The 23,192-nt window shown below is 40.8% G+C and overlaps 1 protein-coding gene across 8 annotated transcripts in view; it reads left to right on the plus strand.

The window, feature by feature from the left end:
* The first annotated feature begins 3,519 nt into the window (after positions 1-3,519).
* The window catches only part of LOC126416751 (mitochondrial ribonuclease P catalytic subunit), a 136,148-nt gene continuing 116,475 nt past the window's right edge, over positions 3,520-23,192 (plus strand). For all 8 annotated transcript variants that reach the window (XR_007575512.1, XR_007575514.1, XR_007575513.1 and 5 more), the window contains exons 1-3: positions 3,520-3,606; positions 3,712-3,916; positions 19,002-19,227. Coding sequence is in view for 4 of the 8 variants with exons in the window: in XM_050084593.1 (XP_049940550.1) it covers position 3,606; positions 3,712-3,916; positions 19,002-19,227 (432 nt within the window). In the remaining 4 variants the exon portion in view is untranslated. The remainder of the gene's footprint in view (positions 3,607-3,711; positions 3,917-19,001; positions 19,228-23,192) is intronic.

The following is a 23,192-nucleotide window of genomic DNA, read 5'->3' on the forward strand; positions in this document are numbered from 1 at the left end:
AGAAACTTGTATAAAACAAGGCGAATGTATGTAATATTCAAGTTTCTCTATTACTACAAAATGTAGACATGTAGTGTTCCGAAAACACATGACTAGCCCGGTCTCATGTTGAGAACATGCCATGAAACATGTGCAGTAGGCTATGCTTACTCTACAGATATATATAGTCTATGGTACCATCAGCTATTAAGATTACGTTTACTTTTGATCTTGATATAAAAATTGCACTCACATGATTTGAAAGTGCCTCAATGGATTTTTTTTTCTGTATACACTAAATAACTGTGGAAATTAATAATAACGATTCTATTTATTTGGTTTCTAACCGCATTGGCGCGCAGCATAAAATTGTTCTTCGAATCTTTTATGTATCATACAGACAGCACATCTTGATGCCGATCATGTGAGCTGACCGGTTGGGCTCAGTTAGCTTGGGGTCTGGATGTCACAGCACTTCCTGGTGGCAAACAACCAAAGCTTGCATTCGCCTTAGGACAAGGAACTGTTTGATTTATCCTGTTCAAAATTCAAAATTGTTAATTGCTGAAGTTTTAATTTCATGTAAATTGTCGATATGCCTAGGCCACTTAAGCAGCTTTTAAGATCTATAATTTACCACAAAAAAATCCTCAAAAATATACCCCACAACTAAATATGTAGTTAAGTTTATATTCTCCCCAAACTACACATATTTTTCATGAGATAAATACTCTATTTCTTATTAGCTTAATTCACTAATTCAATTATTTCTGTGTGTAGAGGACTATGCAGATACATTAACCTCAATACCATGTTTATCGCCGATGGCTGCACAAACATCATGGACATTGGTTTGCTTCATTAACCTGAACCTGAATTTGATCTTTAAGTGGCAAAGCTGTTTGTACTTCTGTCGCGAAGTGCTACAGCAGTTTTCAAATAGGGATATGTTTCTATGTAATATTCCTTTCAGCGGAACAGCACAACGACTGTAGAAATTATATTTCATAGTCCTGAAGGTGGAGAAGTCTTTTATCGATGTACTGATCTGGAATGGAGAATCAGAAACAGCTGAAAGATTTTGTGATGTAACCTACTTAGCTCAATGAGTCTATTATCAGAGCAAAATCTACACAATACCAGTGTTTACATACTTTTTATAAAGTTTGAAATATTTTGAAAGTTGAGGAAACTATTTCTATAGTCCATAGTCTCCTAGTCTCAGTATTAGTGACATAGAAAATTTACTTTTTAAAGATAGTTAAGATGAAGGAATTGCCTATAAGGTACACTGTGTTGCAGGAATTCAGGATTACTAAGACTACTTTAATACAATGGTATGAGTTTAGAATAAAAACTGACTGTGCAGTCTGATTGGAATTAGAGTTTTTCTGATAAAGAAAAAGCAAGTGAAAATTGTCACTCCTGATGACAGTGAATTAAAAAAGTAGGTGAGGCAAGTTGTATAAGCGTATTTTTAGTGTGAGAACCATTTTAAAACAGGTGACAGTATGTCTCTTTGATATGATTTGTAAACTTATAAAAGTCTCAGAAACGAGATATTAAAATTGCATATACAGCAAATGAGACATTCTACACGAGGTTCTTCAAATAAATATTTTTCTTATTTCATCAGTTTTGATTTCGATGAAATTTTTTATAAATTACACAAATGAGAAGCAGAATACTGGGTATGTAGGAAGAAGAACATTTTGGTATCATTATTTCCGTAATTTTCTGGGATAGTAAGGTTTGAAAAATTCATGATTGCAAATGAGACAGAAGGATCTTGAAATGTAAACTGTAATTTAAATAGAAACCTCCTCCAGAAATTTGGATTATTGTGCCTGTACCTTAGTCAATTTGGCGATATAAGCTTTTACTACTGCCCTATGCCACAGTGCGCTAATTGCGACTATATTTTTCCATTTTCCAAATTAAAGTTCTATTAAGATAAACAAACGCACAAAACCAAAACTCGAGAACAATACACAGGAGACTACTGCAAGCTTTCGCTGTTTGCCACTGGAAAGCGCTTTGAGCTGCAAACCCGAGGCCAGCTGATCGCAACTGATCGACTCTCCCGATCAGCACCAAGACTTGCTGCCTGTAGACACAAATGAAACTTCGCAACACAGTCTAACCACAGTCTAACATAACAGTCGCGACACTCACTGCTGTAAAAGTTGTTGCCGTTTGACAGATGGAGCGACACTAGCGCTCAGAGCGGCAGGTGAGGTGAACGTCAGACGCGTCGTAAGCATAATGTTTGTTTGCATCCATTTCCTAAATAATTTGCGAATTATTCGAGTTAGTTTCTTGCCTCCAAGAGTTTGTGTAGTATCAGAAGGCATATATGTTTCTAAAAATGATTCTAAAATAAGCGCAAGTATGGACAAAAACCATGAATAGAGTGGAAAGCTACAACACATTCGTGAAGAAACACTTGTGACATTGGACAGAATTGCAGCTTACCACGTTGATATCAAAAGAATATAAACACACAGATTCACATGTAAGAAGCACAGACATGTACCTCTACATGCAAAAGCGATGGACAGCTCGTTTATCGTTCTGTAGGCCTACTGTGTGTTGTCATTGTCACTTGTTTCCACGACCTTCATCTTTATACTATTCTAAGTGGGACAAGCAACTGACAAATAGTGGGAGAAATATGCTGAAAACATAATGAGCTGATTACATTTCACGAAAAACCAAATATTTGAATAATTTTCAAACAATCTGTCTGTAGGCACTTTCCTTGTCCCATAATAGTTTCGCTCGAAGTCTAGCGATCTGCACATTCTGACACTTCACACGCTTTTGTAAGACACGAACAGCTGCACTTAATCTAACCACTTCATCGTCAAAGCAGGTCTTGTGTTGATGATTCTCACGAATCTGGCACTAATAAATGGAGAGTTGAACTAGCTGCTTCTGTGTCATATGACTGTTTTACAGCTTTAGATTGACTGTCGAATCTTTGTGGCAGTTTCTTCTTCATCGTCAGTTGAGGTGGCTTATTTGGAATGTCAAACAGTGTATATACTGCATTCCACACGAGTTTGTTATTGTCTGCGTTCATGACCTGGTTTTGTTCGAAATGTAACGAACAAAACCTAATATTATTATACAGGTAAACCGGGTCTTTCTTCATAAGGTCTTCTCGTCTGCTATTAACTAGCCATTTTTTTCCTCCTAAAACGAAACATTCATGATTTATACACATACATTTGCAAATGAATCCTGACGATACAGTTTAGTAACATGATGGTATATACCTCTCAGGATCCTTAGGAAACCTAAAAAAGACAGCTGTGGTGTCTTCTTCCTATTGCTGCTGCAATTTATTGCGCTACGAACGCTCCCGATAGTAAAAACCATTGTATAAATCAAAATAAACAATCACTATTCGCTTTCACGATCGCGCCGAACTCACAGTTCAACCTACCGGCCGCTTGGAGCGCTGCTGGCGCTGAAGGCAACAAAATCGAGGCGAAGTGTCGCGACTGTTATGTTAGACTTTGGTCTAACATTAGTCTGTGCTATGCAGTGTTGTAATTGGTCGTCGGTCGATTTAGAAGTGAAGTTTGTTTGTAAACAAACGAAGAGGTGGTGTGTTAAGAAGTAGGACTTGTGGCCTATAGTACCAAATGTCATTGTTTATGTGGCAAAAGCAATACAGTTAACGGAATATCATTTCAAAAATATATTCATAAAGTGTGCTTCCAGTGATGTCGAAACGATCAGTGGTATGGTCAGCAAAGTTGATCTTGCAGCACTTCATCCGAAAAAAGCTGTTCACGAGAGATCATAGCAGTTTCTTTTCCGGCGCTAAGAAGTGCGTTTATATAAGTAGTGCCTGTTATGTTGAGGGACGCAGAGAAGAAAGTGCTATCAGCAATTTTAATCCATCACGAGTAACAACTCAACAAAGGTGATGAATAGATTTTTATGTTTTATTGTCTTCCAATTGCGGTAGTTTTTCATCTTATGCAAATGAGATCTATTCCTCTTAAAAAGTTCAATCTACGGAACGAACGTTTTGCACTATCAGTAAAGTCTCTCAAGAAAGATCAGTATACTGTAATGAGAGGCACTGTTAGGAATAAAAAGACTCGTTAAAATAGTAGCCACAAATTTTATGACGTAGGGCCTACTGACAAATGAAAATATGGCTGAAAACAGGGCAGCCGCTTAGGAGGCTTTATAATAAGTTGAGAGTAAACGTGTATGACAGTATGAATTAGTATTTGTCAAGGGAAACTTAGGCTGAGCTTCAATATTATCAGTATATCAAAAGTTACAGATTCACAAGTAAGCAATAATTTCTTCTGTGGTAACTCTATTCTTTATTATATACATCTAGTTGCCTTTTAATAGGGATAGGCATAATCTCCCTGTCTTGTTTTTAGTATTTGTGACAGTGTGAAAGGTGATCCTGGACAAAAAGCCATAGAGAGAATTAAGTCGTGCTTGCAGTTCTCTCTATTACATTACCATCATTGCTATACCAATGCCAAAGAGTTTGAAAATGGATTGGAATGACTTCAGAAAAACTCATTGCGCCACACTAAATAAAATCATTGCTTCTACAACAAATTATGAGGCAAAATAACTTTTTTGGCTAGTTAAAAGCATATTCTGACATATGAACAAGAGTATTTGAAGAATTACATTACTGCAATCTACGTCCATTAGAATTTTCTTGCTGGAGTCAAGCCTTGGTATCCCTCTTGCAGTTTTTCCCTCACATACCGTAACTATTCTTTGATAGATTACAAATGCATCCTACAAACCTATCCTTTGTTTCAGTTGAGGTGGGCCACAAATTACTGTTCTCCCTGATGAGATTCAGTACCTCTTCATTAGTTACCTGATCTACCAATCAAATTTTCATTATTCTTTCGTATCACTAAATGAAAAAAGCTACTATTTTCTTTTCATCTATGCTGTTTTTCCTCCACTTGCAGTTCTTCACACAAGTATTCAGAAAAATTTATATCAGAAGTTAACATGTATTTTTCGTACGTAAATGTTTTTCTTGGTATTCCAAGTCTGCAAATTATGTTACCAGTGTTTCTGCCAGTCTCAGTTATTTCATAACCCAAATGGCAAAAGTTATCTACTACTTTCAGAATCTTGTTTTCTAATCTTATTCCCTTGGCATTGTCTGATTTAATCTGAGTACATTTCATTATCTGTGTTTTTACTTTTGTTGATGTTCATCTTGTAAACTCAATTCAACACAATATCCATTCTGTTCAACTGATGTTTTGTGCCCTTTGCCATATCACACAAGATTACAATGTCATTGACAAAAAAGTCTTGATTTATTCTCCCTGATATTCAATTCCTTTTCCAAATTTCTCCATGCTTTCCAGTACTAATTACTCTATGGACAGACTAGATAATACATGTTGATAGAAAACAATTCTGTTTCACTCCCTTCTCAGTTACTGCCTCTCTTATACCTTTCAACCTGCTTCATGCTCTGATGAAGTCTGCAACAGGAACACTTCTGGGGTTAACTGTAAAATTAAGACCCTTGCTCTGTATTTTCAAGGTGGTTGTTGACGACCCTGCGATCATCCTCATTGTCACTGATTCCTTACTGTTGCACTCCACTAGGGACCAGGAGGTGCCATCAACTTGGTCCCAGTCTTGTCTGTTTAGAGAGTTTGCTATAAAAATGTGTAGAGGCAGCAACTCTCTGGATGTCACATCAGCTTGGTTGTGAATGTCACATACACACTACCTGACCAATGCTAAGCTCTCTCGATGTTTGATTCTGTTGGCTGCTGATTAACTGATTGAGTTTATCTCATTAACTTATATTGCACGACGTCAAGCTGAAATTGCTCATAAATTATGGAAAATATTCTCACCCCATGAAATGCCAGGAATAAATTCATCATCTTGTAAAAAGATCAGTAAATAATAGAGGGAGCGCTTTGTGATGACATTTTATCTTTTGTTTGTTGTCATTTCAGCCCTCCTGTGATCTAGGACATTCTGTTATTGTGGTGTACCATGTCAGGCTTCCCGCTCGAGGTCTTGTGCCCGCCAGGAGTGGCTGTGATGTTATTTTCAGGTCACTGATGTGCAGCAGAATGAGGACACTTACAGTGTTGTCAAACTGAGTGAGAAGGAATTCAGTGCACCTTGAAAGTACTGAGCAAGGGTCTTAATTTTGCAGCTAACCTCAGAAATGTTCCTGTTGTGCCCTTTGTCAGAGCAATGGACCAGGTGGCTCTGAAACTTCTGGCCAGGCTCAAGAAGTCTGATGAGAGACATGTAGGGTGCTCACCAAAATCAAGCTCCCTGAATGAAATGTCTATGGTGATGAGAGGTGGGCTCTCAGACAACCCCGGGAAGATGAAAATATTGTGGTTTTACCAGCAGATAAGGGGAATGCTACAATCGTCCTATAGAAGGCAGATTATGACAGTAAAGTGTGAAAACTTCTGGATGACCCAGCAAGCAGACCATTAGAAAGGGATTCCATAGATAAGGCGGATAAGAAGTCCAGAGCTCTCCTAAAGGGAACCGGCCATCCAGAGAAGATTGTTAAGCAGCTAAGAGCAAAAGCACAGTACCAAACAGACTTTATGGCCTGTCTAAGATGCACAAGGAAAGGGTTCCTCTACATCCAGTAGTCAGCAACATTGGCACAGCTAACTACCTTATAGCTCAGCACCTTAAGAACATGCTCTTGCCACATGCTGGAAAGTGTGCCCATCACATTCGCTACTGGAGGATTTCTTACAATGCCTCAGACAGCTACAGATCACAGACTCTGACGTCATGGTCAATTTCAACGTGGTCTCTGTGTTCACCTGCATACCACTGAATGATTCACGTGAGTTGATTGGAGAAAAGCTCAACAATGCTCTCCTCCATTTAGGCAAGTATTGACCTCGATGTACTTCCTATGTGGAGGTCAATTCTATGAGCAAATGGAAGAGGTGGCAATGAACAGCCCTCCTTCACTGATGGTGGCCTATGTCTCTATGGAGAGATTGGAAGAGGAGGCACTTACATCGGTCCCAGATCAACTGAAATGCATACTTTAGGTATGTGGATGACATCTTTGTTATGTGGCCTGACAGGAGGTAAAAGGTCGATGCTTTCTTGGACCACCTAACTCACGCCACCCTAACGTTAAATTCATCGTGGAACGCTAGTAGGATGGATTACTTTCCCATTCCTAGATGTAGTAGTCAAGAAGAAGGCAGGTGGTACCTTTAGTGTACCGCAAACCCATTCACACTGACTTGTACCTGCAAGCAAAAAAATAAATGGTGAACTTTGGTTCATCAGTCACGAATTCTGTCAGATTCTTATAATTTGGTGACAGAGACAGAACATCTACAATCTGTGTTCTACAAAAATGGGTACTCTTCTCAAGATGTTCAAAAGGTGCTGTGCCCTGTTTCTCACCATACATTCCTGTAGAAGTACAAGAAGAAACGAAGAAAGTTGCATATTTGCCATACGTGGGGCTGATATCACTCAAAATCAGCAGAATTCTCCTCAAACATAACATCAAGAGCATTTTCCATCCACCCACCAAGATTAAGGCTGTGCTAGGGAGTGTGAAGGATTATCTGGGTCTACAGAAACTGGGCGCATTCACATACCACGTGAATGGGGTATGGCGTACATCGGCCAGACGACTAGGGCCATTGACATCAGGTGCAAACAACACCAAAGGTACACCAGACTGAGATAGGAAATCAAATCAGTGATTGCCAAGCACTGTTTAGAACTAAGTCATACTGTTAACTATAGTGATTTCAAGATTCTAACACAAACATCAAGATACTGGTACATCATCATCAAAGTATCTATTGACATTAAGGTCACAGAGAATCTCATTAACCGTGGCACTCGTTTACAGCTCTTCTCTGCCTGGAACCCAGCATTTGATCTTCTGAAGACGCAATGGAGGCAACATCGAGGCCCCAGGGGAAACAACTATGAAGGTGGAGCTAGAGAACACTTCCAAGTACATGTGACAAAGGGTGCATATATAATGGTACTTCAGACAACATACTTGATACATGAGCATATTCTACTAAGTTTAGAGTGACAATTAGAACACCAGCAGCCTGAAAATAACACTGCAGCTGCTCCTGACAGGCACAGGCCTTGGATGGAACGCCTGACATGTCACGCCATGGTAAAAGAATGTCCTAAATCACAGGCTGGACGACAATCAGAAGGTAAAATGTCTAGAATACTTGGACGTCATTCAGAACTTCATACACCCAGGTAGACAACAGAATAACAACAAATTACAGCATTCGGAACAACCGCGGCTAGAAGAAAACTGTACAGTCACTGCTATTGGTCGGCACATACCACAGACAGAATGCTGTGCACAGCGCAGACCACAGACGGAGCTCCTAGCACAACATGGGCATAAATACAGGACTCATTGCTCACTGGAATCAGTATCAGACAGCACCTGAGGTGACTGTGGGTCACACAGTTGAAATATCATTCAAGAAAGATGCGAATAACCAGTAGAAACTGGATTGTAGTAGTTGTATAGAGATGAAGAAACTTGTACAGGATAGACTGGCTTGGAGATCTGTATCAAACCGGTCTTCAGATTGAAGACATCATCATCTATAACCCCCCCCCATCTACAACATTGAATATGAAGGACAAATGCCATAAGTCTTTTTGACCAAAATTTTTCTCATGGACTGACGTATTGCACTTGTGATATCATTAGGCTTTTTTAAATGTGTTGCCTTCAGTTGTACATCTGCTATCCCAATCCGACAACTGGACAACCCGCCAGAAGGCATGGACATTGATGATAGCTGCAAGGTGGCGCCCCTATTATATCCTATGAGTGCTGCTGTCGGTGCCACAGTGCTGTGCACGGACAGTGCCAGCCTATGCCAGCCTATCAGTGCTCAAGGGGGCCTTATAAAGCTGGCAGCACAAGGGCTCAGAAGTCAGTCAAGTTTGGAATGCACTCTTGTATCATATGTCGTACCCGACATTGTTCAGTTCCTGTTGTGGCTATGTCTAGGCTCTTGATTTGGTTCACTCTTCAGACTTGCCATTCTCTCATATATGTCCATAACTGTTGTCGTCTTTGTAGTTGTCCACAGGTATTGTCTTTCTGTGGTTTTGGCAATTCATTGTCGATGCCCTCGTCCAGCTGGCCTGCATCTTCCGGTCATTTCGGGTTCCAGTTACAAGATTACACTTGTCACTTGGACTTTAAACCAGTCCTGCACACAGGACAGGACTGTGGTTTGGTGATATCTGTCTAGCAAGCATTGGGAGTTGTGTGTGGCACACAATGACTTGGTGGTGTGGATTGGTAGAGTAGGATACCACAGATGCAGAAGGAGACTGCAGCAAGAGGGTTATGAGTGCAGAATGTGTGAAGTATGGCTGCAGTCACAATGACAAGCTGACAGAGGTCTCCAGAGGCCATCACCAGGGGTCGCCTAGTAACATTTACCGACAGCTTGGTGACAGTGTTTCCAATCTCGATTGTCAGTTATTGGCGAGATAAAGGTTAGAGTCTATTCTAATATGGCGAGTACTGTACACTTATTCCTCAATTATTTGAATAACCAGACAAGTTTTATTGACGTAGGAGATGAAAATGGAAATGATCTATTACATACTCAAGATGATTTTTGGTGACATTGAAGAGTAAGGTTACAAACACTACACATATTCGAGCAAATTCAGCAAAGCAGGCACATGCTAATTAACATTCAATGACTGTCATTCAGCATCCAGAAGAGGTTGTCTTTGTGTAGGATTTCGTACAACTGTATTTCTTTAATTGAGTCATACCCAACCGAAAACACAATAATGTCAAGCAGTTTATGCATGATACATACCCACTAGACTTCTGTTGTCATATAAAACCATCAGAAATTTATTCTGCACTTTAATTTCAAGACTCTCCCATTTCTTCAGTGTGTACACATTGGTTTCAGTCTTATTTTATGCTATATCAGTTTCCCCACACTTTATGATTGCACACTGACACACCATGAGTGAGAAGCTTTTGCTGTATGTAGTGACACATGGGTGAAGACAAGTGAAATGTCTTTGAAGTCAAACATTAAGTATTTAGAATTTGATCATGGCTTGTACCATCAGCCACAGAAATTGGTGGGTTCAGCCTATTCAGTTAGGCTGTGTTCACCCCATCTATCATTTTGTGCTCGCTTACTTGGTCATGAGGGGCTCGAATCCCTATAATGGAAGGATGTGTGTGTGTGTGGTACATGCAGAACAGTGCACCGGTACAGCTTCATGAGACTGTTCGGGAATGTGTAGTTGTGGTTCGCCAATACTGTGACGTCCCAGGACCCCCAACTTCACACTGTTAGCTTTTTTTATATGTGTATATGTGTGGGTGTTTGTGGGGGGGGGGGGGGGGGTGGCGAGAATACATGGTTGCCACATGTTCTGGAAATCAGGGAATTTCAAACATGTCAGGGAAATCTGGAAGGAAAAAAAATGGAAAAATCTCGTTCTTGTCTCACTAGATGAAATGGTTTGTTTACTGAGATGTCATGCATTGTCGTTGGCTGGGCAGAGCTGATTACATGCACCGCTTCCCTACTCCCTCATCCCTACTGACTCTCCCCTTTCTACCACTCCCCTGAGCTTGCAGTCACTGTTGCCACCACTTCTTACCACTAGGCAAGCAGCTGCAGATGGGAGGCAGGGAGACGCGGGAAGTGGTTTGCTTGGATCTGATTCTCAGAGATTGTTGACAAAGCAGCTGGAGACGGTGTTGGGACTGTGTGAATATGTGTATGCTCTCATTTTCTGACAAAGGCTTTGGCAGAAAATTTAGTTATGAGAGTGTGATTGTCTTTTTTGCGTGCCTCTCTGCGGCCCAACGATCATCTTTAGGTGAGTTGCTACCTACCCTCATTAGTATTGACTCTCAGAGCATTTGCACAAGTTATCTGTTGCATGGATTGATCACAGCAGTCTCATTTCATCAGCTTGATGACTGTGACTTGTGAATAGGTGGCTGCACGAGTGGACTTCCGTGACGGGCCAAAACCTCAGGCCATTTCTGCGGGTACCTCTGACGGGTCGGACCCACCGATCTGGAGCCCAGTGATTCCCATTAGTGTGCAGGCCCTGCCCGTTAGATCTAGTCTCACCAATCTGCCTGCAGGCCGGGTCTGATTGTGTTTGGCATAATGTGGCGGATTTTCGTGGTTTATCCAAGAACCCAGGACTGTGGTGCTCCTTGGCAGGCCAGAGGCCACAGACGATGGATTTCAGGAATTGCGACTGTCTCGGTGCCAGTGAATTGTATAGTGTTGCATTTTATAGAAATTTTATTTATTCTAGTACATTTTGGCACTTAAAAAATAATTTATGTATTAGAAAGTAGGGACGATAAGAAGAAAAAATTGAAAAAAATTGTGGCAGTTGCTGTTGGTTTGTACCCTATATATTCATATATTCCTCGAAAGAAAAATCGCACAATACCTGTAAAATAACAGACATAATACAGTGACTAATAACTGAATATAACGAACATAGTACTGGTAGTCACCTATAGTGTTGGTGTATACAACTCTTCCCTGCCTTACACACTTCTTTCAAGAGGCCTACTTTTTTCTGAGGTTATTTCTGAAATCAGTGAAGGTATTTTAAATGTGTTCTGTTGCCAGGGAGACTTGTTTACATTCGTCATTCATCTGTCTTCAATGTGCCCATTGTGTACGTGTACTACACATAGTGAGTTAACTGAGTGTTCCATTCAGACATAGCAAACTACAAATTTTATGAACAGACATGATTTTTATTATGGTTGTGCAAATGGTAATGTACACGAAGCCGCATGACTTTTTCCAGACTGAAGAGAGCCAAGTCATTCAACTACTGTTGCTGTGTATCATTTCATTGCCGAGAGAGGATCTGTTGACCGAGGAAGACCACATGTTGCTCATATAGTTGACTAGGAAGAGCACATTGTACAGTCTGTCGAAAAAGTGCAAGACTGTCAGTCAGTCAGTCAGTCAGTCAGTTGCGTGTTCCATTGATCAATCGCACGGTACAGTAGCCGTTGTGATGTGGAACATGTGAAATGCACAAGAAATGCCCATATGAAACGATTTTTTGATATGTATAGGAGTGTTGGAACTTAAATAGTGGCACCTATTTATTCACAACTGATACAAAAGAGTTACATGTTTGCACCTGTTCTGTCCTTCAAAGTAGTTACTAGTATTGTGTAGAATCCGTTGCCTGCGATGTGGAAGGCGTAGTATACCGCTAGCAGAGCCTGTTCTGTTGATGGTGCGAATGGAGCAGTCTAAAGTTATGGTGATTCTCGTGTATGACTGTGATGGTGTTATCGTAACACATTACGTTCCTCCACAGCACACGGTCAATGCACAGTATTACTGTTTGTTTTTGGAGCATCACCTGTGACCAGATTTGCGAAAGAAGTGGCGACACTTTCTGTGCAATCCACCCATCATTTTGCTCAACAATGCGCAGGCGCATACAGTGCAAGCTGTGGCTGCTCTGTTCATTCGATGTGACTGGGAAGTACTGTACCATCTACCATACTCCCTGGACTTAAGTCTTTGTGACTTTGATTTGATTCCGAAGGTGTAGAAACCACTTCATGGCATTCGCTTCAGAACTGTTCCAGAGATTCAATAGGCAGTAGACCGCTCTATTCGCACCATCAACAGAACAGGTTCTGCTAATGGTATACTATGCCTTGAGATGAGGCAACATTAGGAAAATTGGAATAAAAAATTCCTGCAACCAACATACATGGGATGATTGCAATCCTCATGTTATGGTACATGCTAGATATCAGCTTCAGTTTAAGACAAATGAATGTGCTGAAATTGTAGGTGACTGTTTGGTGGGGCTATACACTCTCCCAGCATTTCTTGTGGGTACTGTCTGTAGGGACTTTTTCAGGACACCCTCCAAGACCTACTAGATTATGTGCCTCTGCAAATAAGAGGAAACATGTAGTTAATGCATGATGGAGCTTCAGCACATCTTAGTCTTGGTGTTCGAGATGCAGTGGCTGGTATCTGCTGTGACAGATGTACAGGTAGAGGAGGATCACTTCCATATCCTGTACATTCCCCCGCTCTTGATCTTCTGTTTTATTATCTTGGGGGGGGAGGGGGGCTTAAACAACTGGTCCATGCAACAGACCACCCACCTGAATCCAGAAACTCTTCATCGACACGTTATGAAAGCCTGCCGAACCATTCAAAACCATCAGGGAGTATCTGAAAGGGTGGAACAGTCTGTGATTTGACAAGTGCATCCTTGATTAGACGCAAGAGGAAGGCATTTCAAGCATTTATTATAAGTTTATGTGTTGATGAACTCCAGTCACCTAAATTGTTAACTTTCAGTAATAACTTGAAGTGAAAGATTTTCAGACATACTTTAGATGAACTTCTTTTCTGTTTAGATGTAAGAAAGCTATAAAAGTGTTTTTGAAACACCCTGTATATCTGGCCTGAAGACAGACCACAGATACCAAACACTATGGAATGATCAAATGTTTTCTGTAAACAGTGCTGCTCAACTTCAATCTACTTAAAGAATGGCATCAGGAAATTATGAAAAGCTGTTGTAATGTGGACACTGTAACAGCTTTTGGTAATTCCCTGATGCTGTTCTTTAAATGATTTAAACACCAAAAGTTGAATATGTAGCACATCTCTTGGTTGTGATGGTGAAGCTGTGTTTGATATATGTGATTCAGGTGCGCATGAAGCAAATGAGTTGTCTATATTGTTCAGGTGATCATTTCATGTGGATCAGGGATTGCCCTGTTTATCCCGAAGAATGAAAAATTCAGGAACTGGATGTAATGGATCTGGGAGATGTTATTTTTTTTTACCGTATTTGTTGATACTGAATTGAAAATGTTTTCTTATATTTTTGTCAGAATTTATTATAATTTGTCTTATTATATGTTAATTTACTTCTGTTTTTGAGAGTAAAAGCATATTGATTACTATTAGAAAATGTATCGAAGAATAGCAAAGAAACTGATTGTGTAAAATATCTTTGACGTTGGAGTAGTCTTTGACTATAGTCAGTCCGAGTCGGAAGCTAACTCTTGGTGTGTGTTGATGGAAGAACAATGTGAAGGTCGCCGTCATAAATAATTTTGAATTATGTTAACTATTATTTTTGTATTATCTGAAAAGAAGAAACTGCATTGGAAGAAACTGTATTTGAAACACCAAAATGAGAGAAACACGCTGAACCACGTCATTTTCTGCAGCCGACAATAATGCATTGTGGAATCATACTTAGACAACTGAAGCCAAGACTTATATTTGCTTGCAAACGTCTAATGGAAAAGGTACTGTCACGAAATATGGCAAATTTAAGTTTATAAAAAATAGTGACCATGTGTTCAACTTGTGTAATAACCTGGATGCCATATTTCATGGAGATTTCAAGGAGAATCCCATATGCTCAGTCTAAGAAAGCCAGCAAGGCAGTATTACCTTGAGGATTTGTCACATCCTTTACAACAGCTCTTAAAAGACCTGTCACTGAGAGCAAAGAAACACTCCAAAACCAACAATAGAGTTGAGTACAAACTTAGGTGCTTGCAGCTACAACTGCAAAAGGAGGAAATTCTCAGAACCCTTGAGCACTGCCGGCCGAAGTGGCCGTGCGGTTAAAGGCGCTGCAGTCTGGAACCGCAAGACCGCTACGGTCGCAGGTTCGAATCCTGCCTCGGGCATGGATGTTTGTGATGTCCTTAGGTTAGTTCGGTTTAACTAGTTCTAAGTTCTAGGGGACTAATGACCTCAGCAGTTGAGTCCCATAGTGCTCAGAGCCATTTGAACCCTTGAGCACTCCAGGCCTGTAGGTCATCCAAACAAAAATATTCAATCTCAAGAAACCGAAAAGTGAGCATACTTGTTCATAAGGCCCTGTTCAAGGTTGAAGCAACACAAGCCACCACTTGGAGTACCATCGGACAGGGGACCAGAGGTGCCACAATTTTAGTAAGATTTCTGTACAGGACATACCATAATTATCAGCAGCTGCATGGGCAGCAAGCTGAGATGGGCACCCAAGTGCAAGATTTGTTACAGTGTGTATCACAATTATTAGTGAAAGCTGACATGGATGAAGGTTTATGAGGAAAAAGAGTGGGGTTGGGGAGAGGGCTGCCAAATGATAAGTCTCTTGCGTGGAAAAATGTTCTTGGACCAGTCCTGTTCTCCATACGAACATCACGAACAAGGGCAATATGGAGGGTATACATTTCCCCTTGAAGGAACTGAATAGCCTGATGACTATTTTCTTTGTCATCTGCTGCATGCCAGAGAGAGAGAGGAAAAGAAAAGCCTTGATAATTGATGGCTCCCATAATGCAGTAGGAAGTGAATGTCTTTAGAGCTCATGTGGGGGAGTAGTGTAGAAAAAGGCACTGTGTCTATACCTGCAGGAGACACACTCGAAAATGACTGATGATCCTGTATTATGAACCTAATGTTCACAGAAAAGAAAAAAACTGTGGTAGCAATACACTAAGTTTGAATAGTGTTACTCAGTAGAAAACACTTGGTACACCTCATCTGTCCCACTAACACAAACTTTCTGGTAGTAGCTATTATCATCCATACGCCTCTGAAAATCACCATAAGTAGAGCCTACTCCCCACCTCAAAACCTACTTGATAGCAGGTCCTGAGAACTGCTTGTTGGGTATTTTAATGCTCACCATGTGCTTTGGAATTCCAACATCACTTGTCTTAGCAGTCAAGTTCTCAAAGGTCACATTGTACAGAAGACACCTAAATTTTTAATAGAGGCCAAGTGACACATTTTAGCTCTGCCACAGGGCTATACTTGGCCACTGACGTTTCCTTCTGTTCACCAGTCCTCACAGATATGGTAGAGTGAGAAGGGGAAAGTGGCCTGCACTCAGGTGACGGCTTCCTTATCTGGATGCAATTTCTAGGCAAGAGAGAACCCAAAAGGTAGTCACTGAAATGGGTGCTTGGCAGAGTCAACTGAAAGCTGTATAGCCATTTAGCTAGATTAAAATGTGAAGACAGTGTCCAAAATGTCACACTTCTGGTGTTGTAATAACAGTGCAACAAGTTTTAAACTGTGTTGTTTATGCACTGATAAGAGGGCAGTAAATGATTTGCTTAGGGACAGAATGGTACAATTTTTTTCCCCCCAACAAATGGATGAATCTAGCGTGGGTTTTAAAATTTTCTGATGACTCAGCACTCAACTTTTTTTTTTAGTGGCCGGCCAGCCAGCTGTTACTATCTGGGGAAAACTGTTCATGTGTTTTATCCAGCTAATCTTCATTTCACAGATCAGCTTTTATATTAAGACTGCCATAACTCCATTTGACTATGATGGCAAGTGCTTAAGTGTATATGATGAAACATATGCATGTTTTATTTGTTTTAGTACACTGACTTTTTTAATTATAATTGTAATATCTAAAAAGTATCCTTTTATGCATTTTAAGCTCTCATTTTATTTAATGTAAGAAGGTATGAAATTAGACATTAGGGATGGGGGGAGTCCACTGTGCCTGCCCCAGGGGGGCAATGGCCCTGTTTGCCAAATGTTGATATTGTCAGACAGTCTAAAAAAAGAAAAAAAAAACACTAACATATTTTCATAGTGCACAGTCAACATAATTATTTTTTTGGTAAGGAAAGACTTCCTTGCTTAGTTTACATATTGCATATATTCATTCTCAGCAAAGGCACTGATAAACTTTCCATTGAGCACAAGAAAACCAGCATAATCAAACACCTAAGAATTTTCACTGAAGTGCCAAAGAAACTGGTATAGGCATGCGCATTCAAATACAGAGATATGTAAGCAGGCAGAATACGGCACTGCAGTCTCCAACACTTATATAAGATAACAAATATCTGACACAGTTGTTAAATGGTTACTGCTGCTACAATGGCAGGTTATCGAGATTTAAGCGAGTTTGAACGTCGTGTTAGAGTCGGTGCATGAGCTGTACGACCCAGCATCTCCAAGGTAGCGATGAAGTGGGGATTTTCCCGTACAAGCATTTCACGAGTGTACCATAAATGTCAGCAAACTGGTAAAACATCAAATCTTTGACATTGCTGGGGCTGGAAAAAGATCCTGCCAGAACAGGGCCAACAATGACTGAAAAGCATCGTTCAACATGACGGAAGTGCACCCTTCCACAAATTGCTGCTGAACCATCAACAAGTGTCAGTGTGCGAACCATTCAATGAAACATCATCGATATGGGCTTTAGGAGCCGAAGGCTCACTCGTGTACCCTTGATGACTGCACGACACAAAGCTTTATGCCTTGCCTGGGGCCATCAACACTGACATTGGACTGTTGATTACTGGAAACGTCCTGCCTGGTCAGATGAGTCTTGCTTCAAATTGTATCAAGCGGGTGGACGTGTATGGGTACGGAGACAACCTCATGAATCCAAGGATCCCGCATGTCAGCAGGGGGGACTGTTCAAGTTTGTGGAGGGGTCTGTTATGGTGTAGGGCGTGCGCAGTTGGAGTGATATGGGACCCTTGACACATGCATAAGCATGCTATCTGATCACCTACATCCATTTGTGTCCATTGTACATTATGAAGGACTTGGGCAATTCCAGCAGGACAATGTGACACCCCACACGTCCAGAATTGCTACAGAGTGGCTCCAGGAACACTCTTCTGGTTTAAACACGTCTGCTGGCCACCAAACTCCCTGGACAGGAACATTGTTGAGCATTCTGGAATGCCTTGCAACATGCTGTTCACAACAGATCTCCACCCACTCGTACTCTTATGGATTTATGGACAGCCCTGCAGGATTCATGGTGTCAGTTCCCTCCAGCACTACGTCAGACATTAGTCGATCCACGCCACGTCGGGTTGCGGCACTTCTGCGTGCTTGTGGGGGCCCTACACGATATTAGGCAGTTTTACCAGTTTCTTTGGCTCTTCAGTGTATAATGTTCTGTTTCCTTTATTAATTTCTCCTCCTGCATTATTTATAACAGTGGGGCCTGACCTTAGGCGGTACAAAATTGTATGTATTGTGTTTTATTTAAGTTCAGAAACAGTTAATTTAAAGAAACCAGGTTATAAACCCTCAACAAAATTTTATTTGCCTTTTCAAGTATTGAAATTCCTTCTTTAGGGGTGATTATAATCATTGCATCATCAACAAACGGAACTATTTGAGGGTATTGGATATACAGTGGCAGGTTATTTATATACCAGTAGAACTGTAACAAAATTTGACCCTGTACTCATCCTGTAGTGTTCTGTAGTGATAATTCCGTATGCTGAAGACACTCTTTCATTTCTTAATGTGGCTGACTGTGTTGCTTTAATTTGATTGGATGAAATTCATTTATCAGTAAGACCTCTGATACTATAATATTTGATCTTGCTTATTATGATACTGTGAACTGTACCAATCAAATATGTCTAATAAGACAGAGAAAATTCAGTGCTCGTTAAGTGGGATATTCTTCACCAACCATCTAGAATGTAACAACATGTCATTGACTCAATAGTATTATCGAGGTGTGTTTGTACATTCAGGCCACCTGCTAATGCTCCTCCACTTCCATGACTGTTGAGAAATGAGTAGTTTGAAGAACCTCTCTTTCATTATTTTGTAGCAAGAATGGTATAATATGATAAAACTTTATTAGCCTATTTTCACGGTAATCAGTGGGATTTTATGTGAAACTAAAGTGAATCTGCAATAACAATAAAAACCAGTGTTTCACCTCATCTACTAATGAACATTGTTGGAGCTGAATGTTTCCTTTGAGAATGTTAATGTTGTTGCAAAAATTAATTTAGTGAATTTCATGTCATACATAAAGTCTCTCTTCCTGCTATAAAATGTTAATGTACTAATTTAAATAATGGATGTCTGTCAAATTAGATAATATATTATTTGTGAGATATATATGTAGTGTTTGCTGCTTCATAAAGCTATCTGCAGTCCACAGGAGCTCCTTATCCAAAATGCAGTGAGCAGAGATGAGCCTCTCACACTGGAGGAGTGGTCGTCATTATGCGAGGAAATACTGGTCAGCAAAGGCAGACTGAAACCTACAACACTGGCTGCATATATAATGTCACAGTGTGTCAGAACCAGTAATCTAAAAGTGGGTCTATCGTTGCTGACATACCTGGAATCCACAGCTTCTGGACCAAACCTTGCGACAGTGAGCACATTAATAAAACTTTCAAACTTACAGCATGCCTCAGTGTTTCTCTAGGAGCAGCTTGAGAAGTGTTTGCTGTGAAAGATATTTTTTGACACTTATTCTCCTCTAAACACCACACATTACATCTCTGACAATTCAGAATGATATATTTCTTTTACAGAATTACTTCAGTTTAAAATAAAGGTTACAGTATATCCTTTAAAATGGCAAATTCATTGTGGGACATTTTCTTTCCTTTTAGATGTAAGTGACTTGCAAGCTTTTGTTATAAGGTTGTTAGATGTCAATTTCATCCAAAAACTGTAATTTGCATCCAACTTGTGTTTACAGTTGGAAATATCAATGTGTGTCCTGGATTACATATGCAGTGTATGGAAGCACGTTCAGCCATTGGCGTCACATTTCCTGACACATCAGCGTAGCAGTGTATTAAAAATTGTGTGTTTTGGAGATATAATTAATATGGTGTATCACTTTAACTCTGTATTTTCATAATACTCAAATACAAATATGAAAACCGATAAGTATAGCATGTTTGCTTCCCAAATATGTTAGTCAAATGGGGGCTGCTTGGTTTATTTCTCTCAGCCAGTTATATCAAAGGACCCATGAAGGAATCAAATATCACTTCTGCATCGCCCAAGTTCACAAACACCCCATTTCGGAATAGAAAATGTGAAAAACATTTAGCACGAATGACACTAACATACATCACATCAAAGATCTCTCCAAAATAAGTCATATTTATTACAGTCTTTTGTCATGAAGTGTTGGGAAATGTGATGTCAGCAGCTAAATATGCTACCTGCAGATCTTATCTTGGAGTTAGCTTTAGTTGTTATTTAGTAGCTGATTATGAAAAGGAAAAGGAGATACAATTTGTAACATTTTAGGAAACCTTGGCACCTTAGGGGATATCCATTAATTACGTGAGGGGTTTTCCTTAAAATTTGGACCCCTCACCCCTAAAAGTTCACAATTTTTGGATTTTTTCCTTTGGTTGCACTGTGAAACCTTGCTTCTTGCCAAATTTTATGATTCTTGGTCAACAGGAAGTACTCTACAGGTTTTTGATGAGTGAGTTTTCGAGTATCAAAATATGTGACATAACTGGCTGTATCTTTTGATTGTGTTAATGTTAGAAGCTTCAATTTTTTACACCATCAAGGGGATGTGGACCTTACTATGTGACATAAATTTCAACCTGATACCTCTACCCATTCCTGAGAAAAATAGTGTTTGACAGTCAGACAGATGGACAAGCAGACAGGCATATGACAGATGACAGACAGCAAAGTGATCCTGTAAGGGTTCCGTTTTTACCAAAAAGTTGACCTTTTACTGGTAGATTACATACAATAAATGTCATTCATGTACGTCTACATTTACAGACATAATTCACAAGCCACCTTTGGTGTGTGGTGGAGGGTACCCTGTGCTATTACTAATTGTTTCCTTTCCTGTTCCATCTGCAAATAGAATGAGGGGAAAATGACTGTCTCTATGCCTCCGTACAAGCCCTAATCTCTCCAATCTTGTCTTCATGGTCCTTACATAAAATGTACTTTGGCGGCAGTAGAATCTTTCTGCAGTCAGTCTCAAATGCCAGTTCCCTAAATTTTCTCAATAGTACTCCTCAACAAAAATAGCAGCTTCCCTCCAGTGACTCCCTTTTGAGTTGCCAAAGGATCTCAGGAATACTTGCTTGTACTTTGAACCTACCACTAACAAATCTGAATTGCTTCGAAGTCTTCCTTTAATCCGACCTGGTACGGATCCTAAACACTCAAACAGTACTCAACAGTGGGTCAAATTCGTGTCTTATAAGTGGCCTGCTTTACAGATGAACCACACTTTTCTAAAATTCTCCTAATAAACCAAAGTTGACCATTCACCTTCCCTACTGTAATCCTTGCTTCCCATTCCATTTCATATTGCTTTGCCATGTTATGACTGTATAGTTAATCGGCATGACTTTGTCAAGCAGAAAACTAACAATTCAGTACCGGTTTGTTTTTCCTTCTCATCTGCATTAACTTACTTTTTTCTATATTTAGAGCTAGCTGCCATTTATCACACCAACTAGAAATCCTACAGTCACTTGGCTGCCCCATATCAGACTTCTGAAGGTAGGATGTTTCCGTAAACTCAATGTCCTTCGTTTCCTTGCCCACTCCTCTTGGGGTGCGGACCGTTCCCTCCTTCTCCGTCTTTATCGTGCTCTAGTTCTGTCTCGCTTGGAGTATGGTTGTCAAGTTTATGATTCAGCTGCTCCTTCCACACTGCACGTGCTGGATCCAGTCCACCATCGTGGTATCCGTTTGGCCACCGGTGCCTTCCCTACTAGCCCTGTTGATAGTCTCCTGGTTGAAGCTGGGATCTCCCCCCCCCCCCCCCCCCCTTTCTGTTCAGTGGTCCCAGATTCTGGTGTCTTATGCACTCGCTATCTGTTCCTCTCCCACTCATCCTTCCTATTCTATCCTGTTCCCAGACCATGGACGTCACCCACCTGATTCCCGCCCTCGGGCGGGTTTACTGGTTGGGCTCCGCCTTGCGTCTCTTTGCTGTGATTTTCAGCTTCCTTCTTTGTCCTGTCTTCCTCGCTCCCTCCCCTCCACCCCCCTTTGGTTAGTTCCTCGGCCTCGAATTTGGATGGATCTCTGCTGAGGTCCGAAAGATTCCATCCCCCCGATGGTGTTCCGTTCCTTTTTCCGCCAAATTTTATGGGAGTTTTGGGATGCTGTTGTTTTTTTACACTGATGGCTCTAAATCTGCTGATCATGTGGGCTTTGCCTTCGTGTCCTCTGTTGGAACAGAAAATCATCTGCTGCCACCTACTTGTGGGGTGTTTACTGCGGAATTGATGGCCATTTCCCAGGCCCTTATCTTTATTAAACAGTCCCAACACAACTGCGTTTTGCTATGTACAGACTCAATGAGTGGCCTTCTGGCTATTGACCAGTGTTTTTCGCGCCATCCCGTGATCTCTGCCATACATGACTATCTCGCTGATATTCACCGTGCTGCTTGTTCCATTGACTTCCTTTGGGTCCCTGGCCATGTGGGTATCCCGGTTAATGAGCTTGCTGATCGTTTGGCTGTGGGAGCAGTCACTTACCACCTGTTTTCTGTAACCCCTCCTGCAGCGGATTTACGGCTTCACATCAAATCCCACTTTGCACAGTCATGGGCCAATTCTTGGGAGGCTACTCCCCTGTCTAATAAACTTCGTGCGATTAAGGTGACACCAGGCCCGTGGCATTCTTCCTTTCGCCTCTCCCAAAAGGACTCAACCACATTGTGTCGTCTCCACATTGGCCATACCAGGCTGACCCATGGTTTTCTTTTGCGTGATGAGCCACCCCCACGTTGTGGTTGTGGAGCCTTCCAGTCAGTAGCCCACATTTTGGTTGAATACCCCCTTCTTTTGGCTCTGCGTGCTAAATACAGGCTCCCCCACACTTTAACTTTGATGTTGGCTGACGATTCCCGGATGGTCTCTCTGGTTCTTGGTTTCCTCCAGGAAAGTGGTTTTTATTCTCAGTTTTAAGGTTTTTAATCTCTCTCTGGTGTTGGGGCAGGGCAATGTGTGTTGGGGTATCTCCCACTGTAAGCCGTGTTTGGAGATTCCCGACTCACCTCCCTGACCGAGATCCTCTTTTCCTCCCCTTTTACTCCGTTTTTTTTTTTTTTTTTTTTTTTTTTTTAAAAAGGGTTGTTTCGTCTCCTTTTCCCATACATACTTCTACATTCTAGTGGTTGCACCTTTTAAGTTGCAGTTGGTCTTGCCTCTGCTGCTTCAGAGGTGGGAAATTTCCTGCCTCTATCATAGCGTTAGGTTCCCTCTCTTGCTGACTCATCTCATTTTGTTTTTACCATTGACAACATGACTGCCCTTTTACATGTTTTTCCCTTTTATTGTTCTGACTTTCCTGAGATGTCACACTAGCGGAATGGACCAC

This window comes from Schistocerca serialis, chromosome 8 (genome assembly GCF_023864345.2).
Source record: "Schistocerca serialis cubense isolate TAMUIC-IGC-003099 chromosome 8, iqSchSeri2.2, whole genome shotgun sequence".
Lineage (NCBI taxonomy): Eukaryota > Metazoa > Arthropoda > Insecta > Orthoptera > Acrididae > Schistocerca > Schistocerca serialis.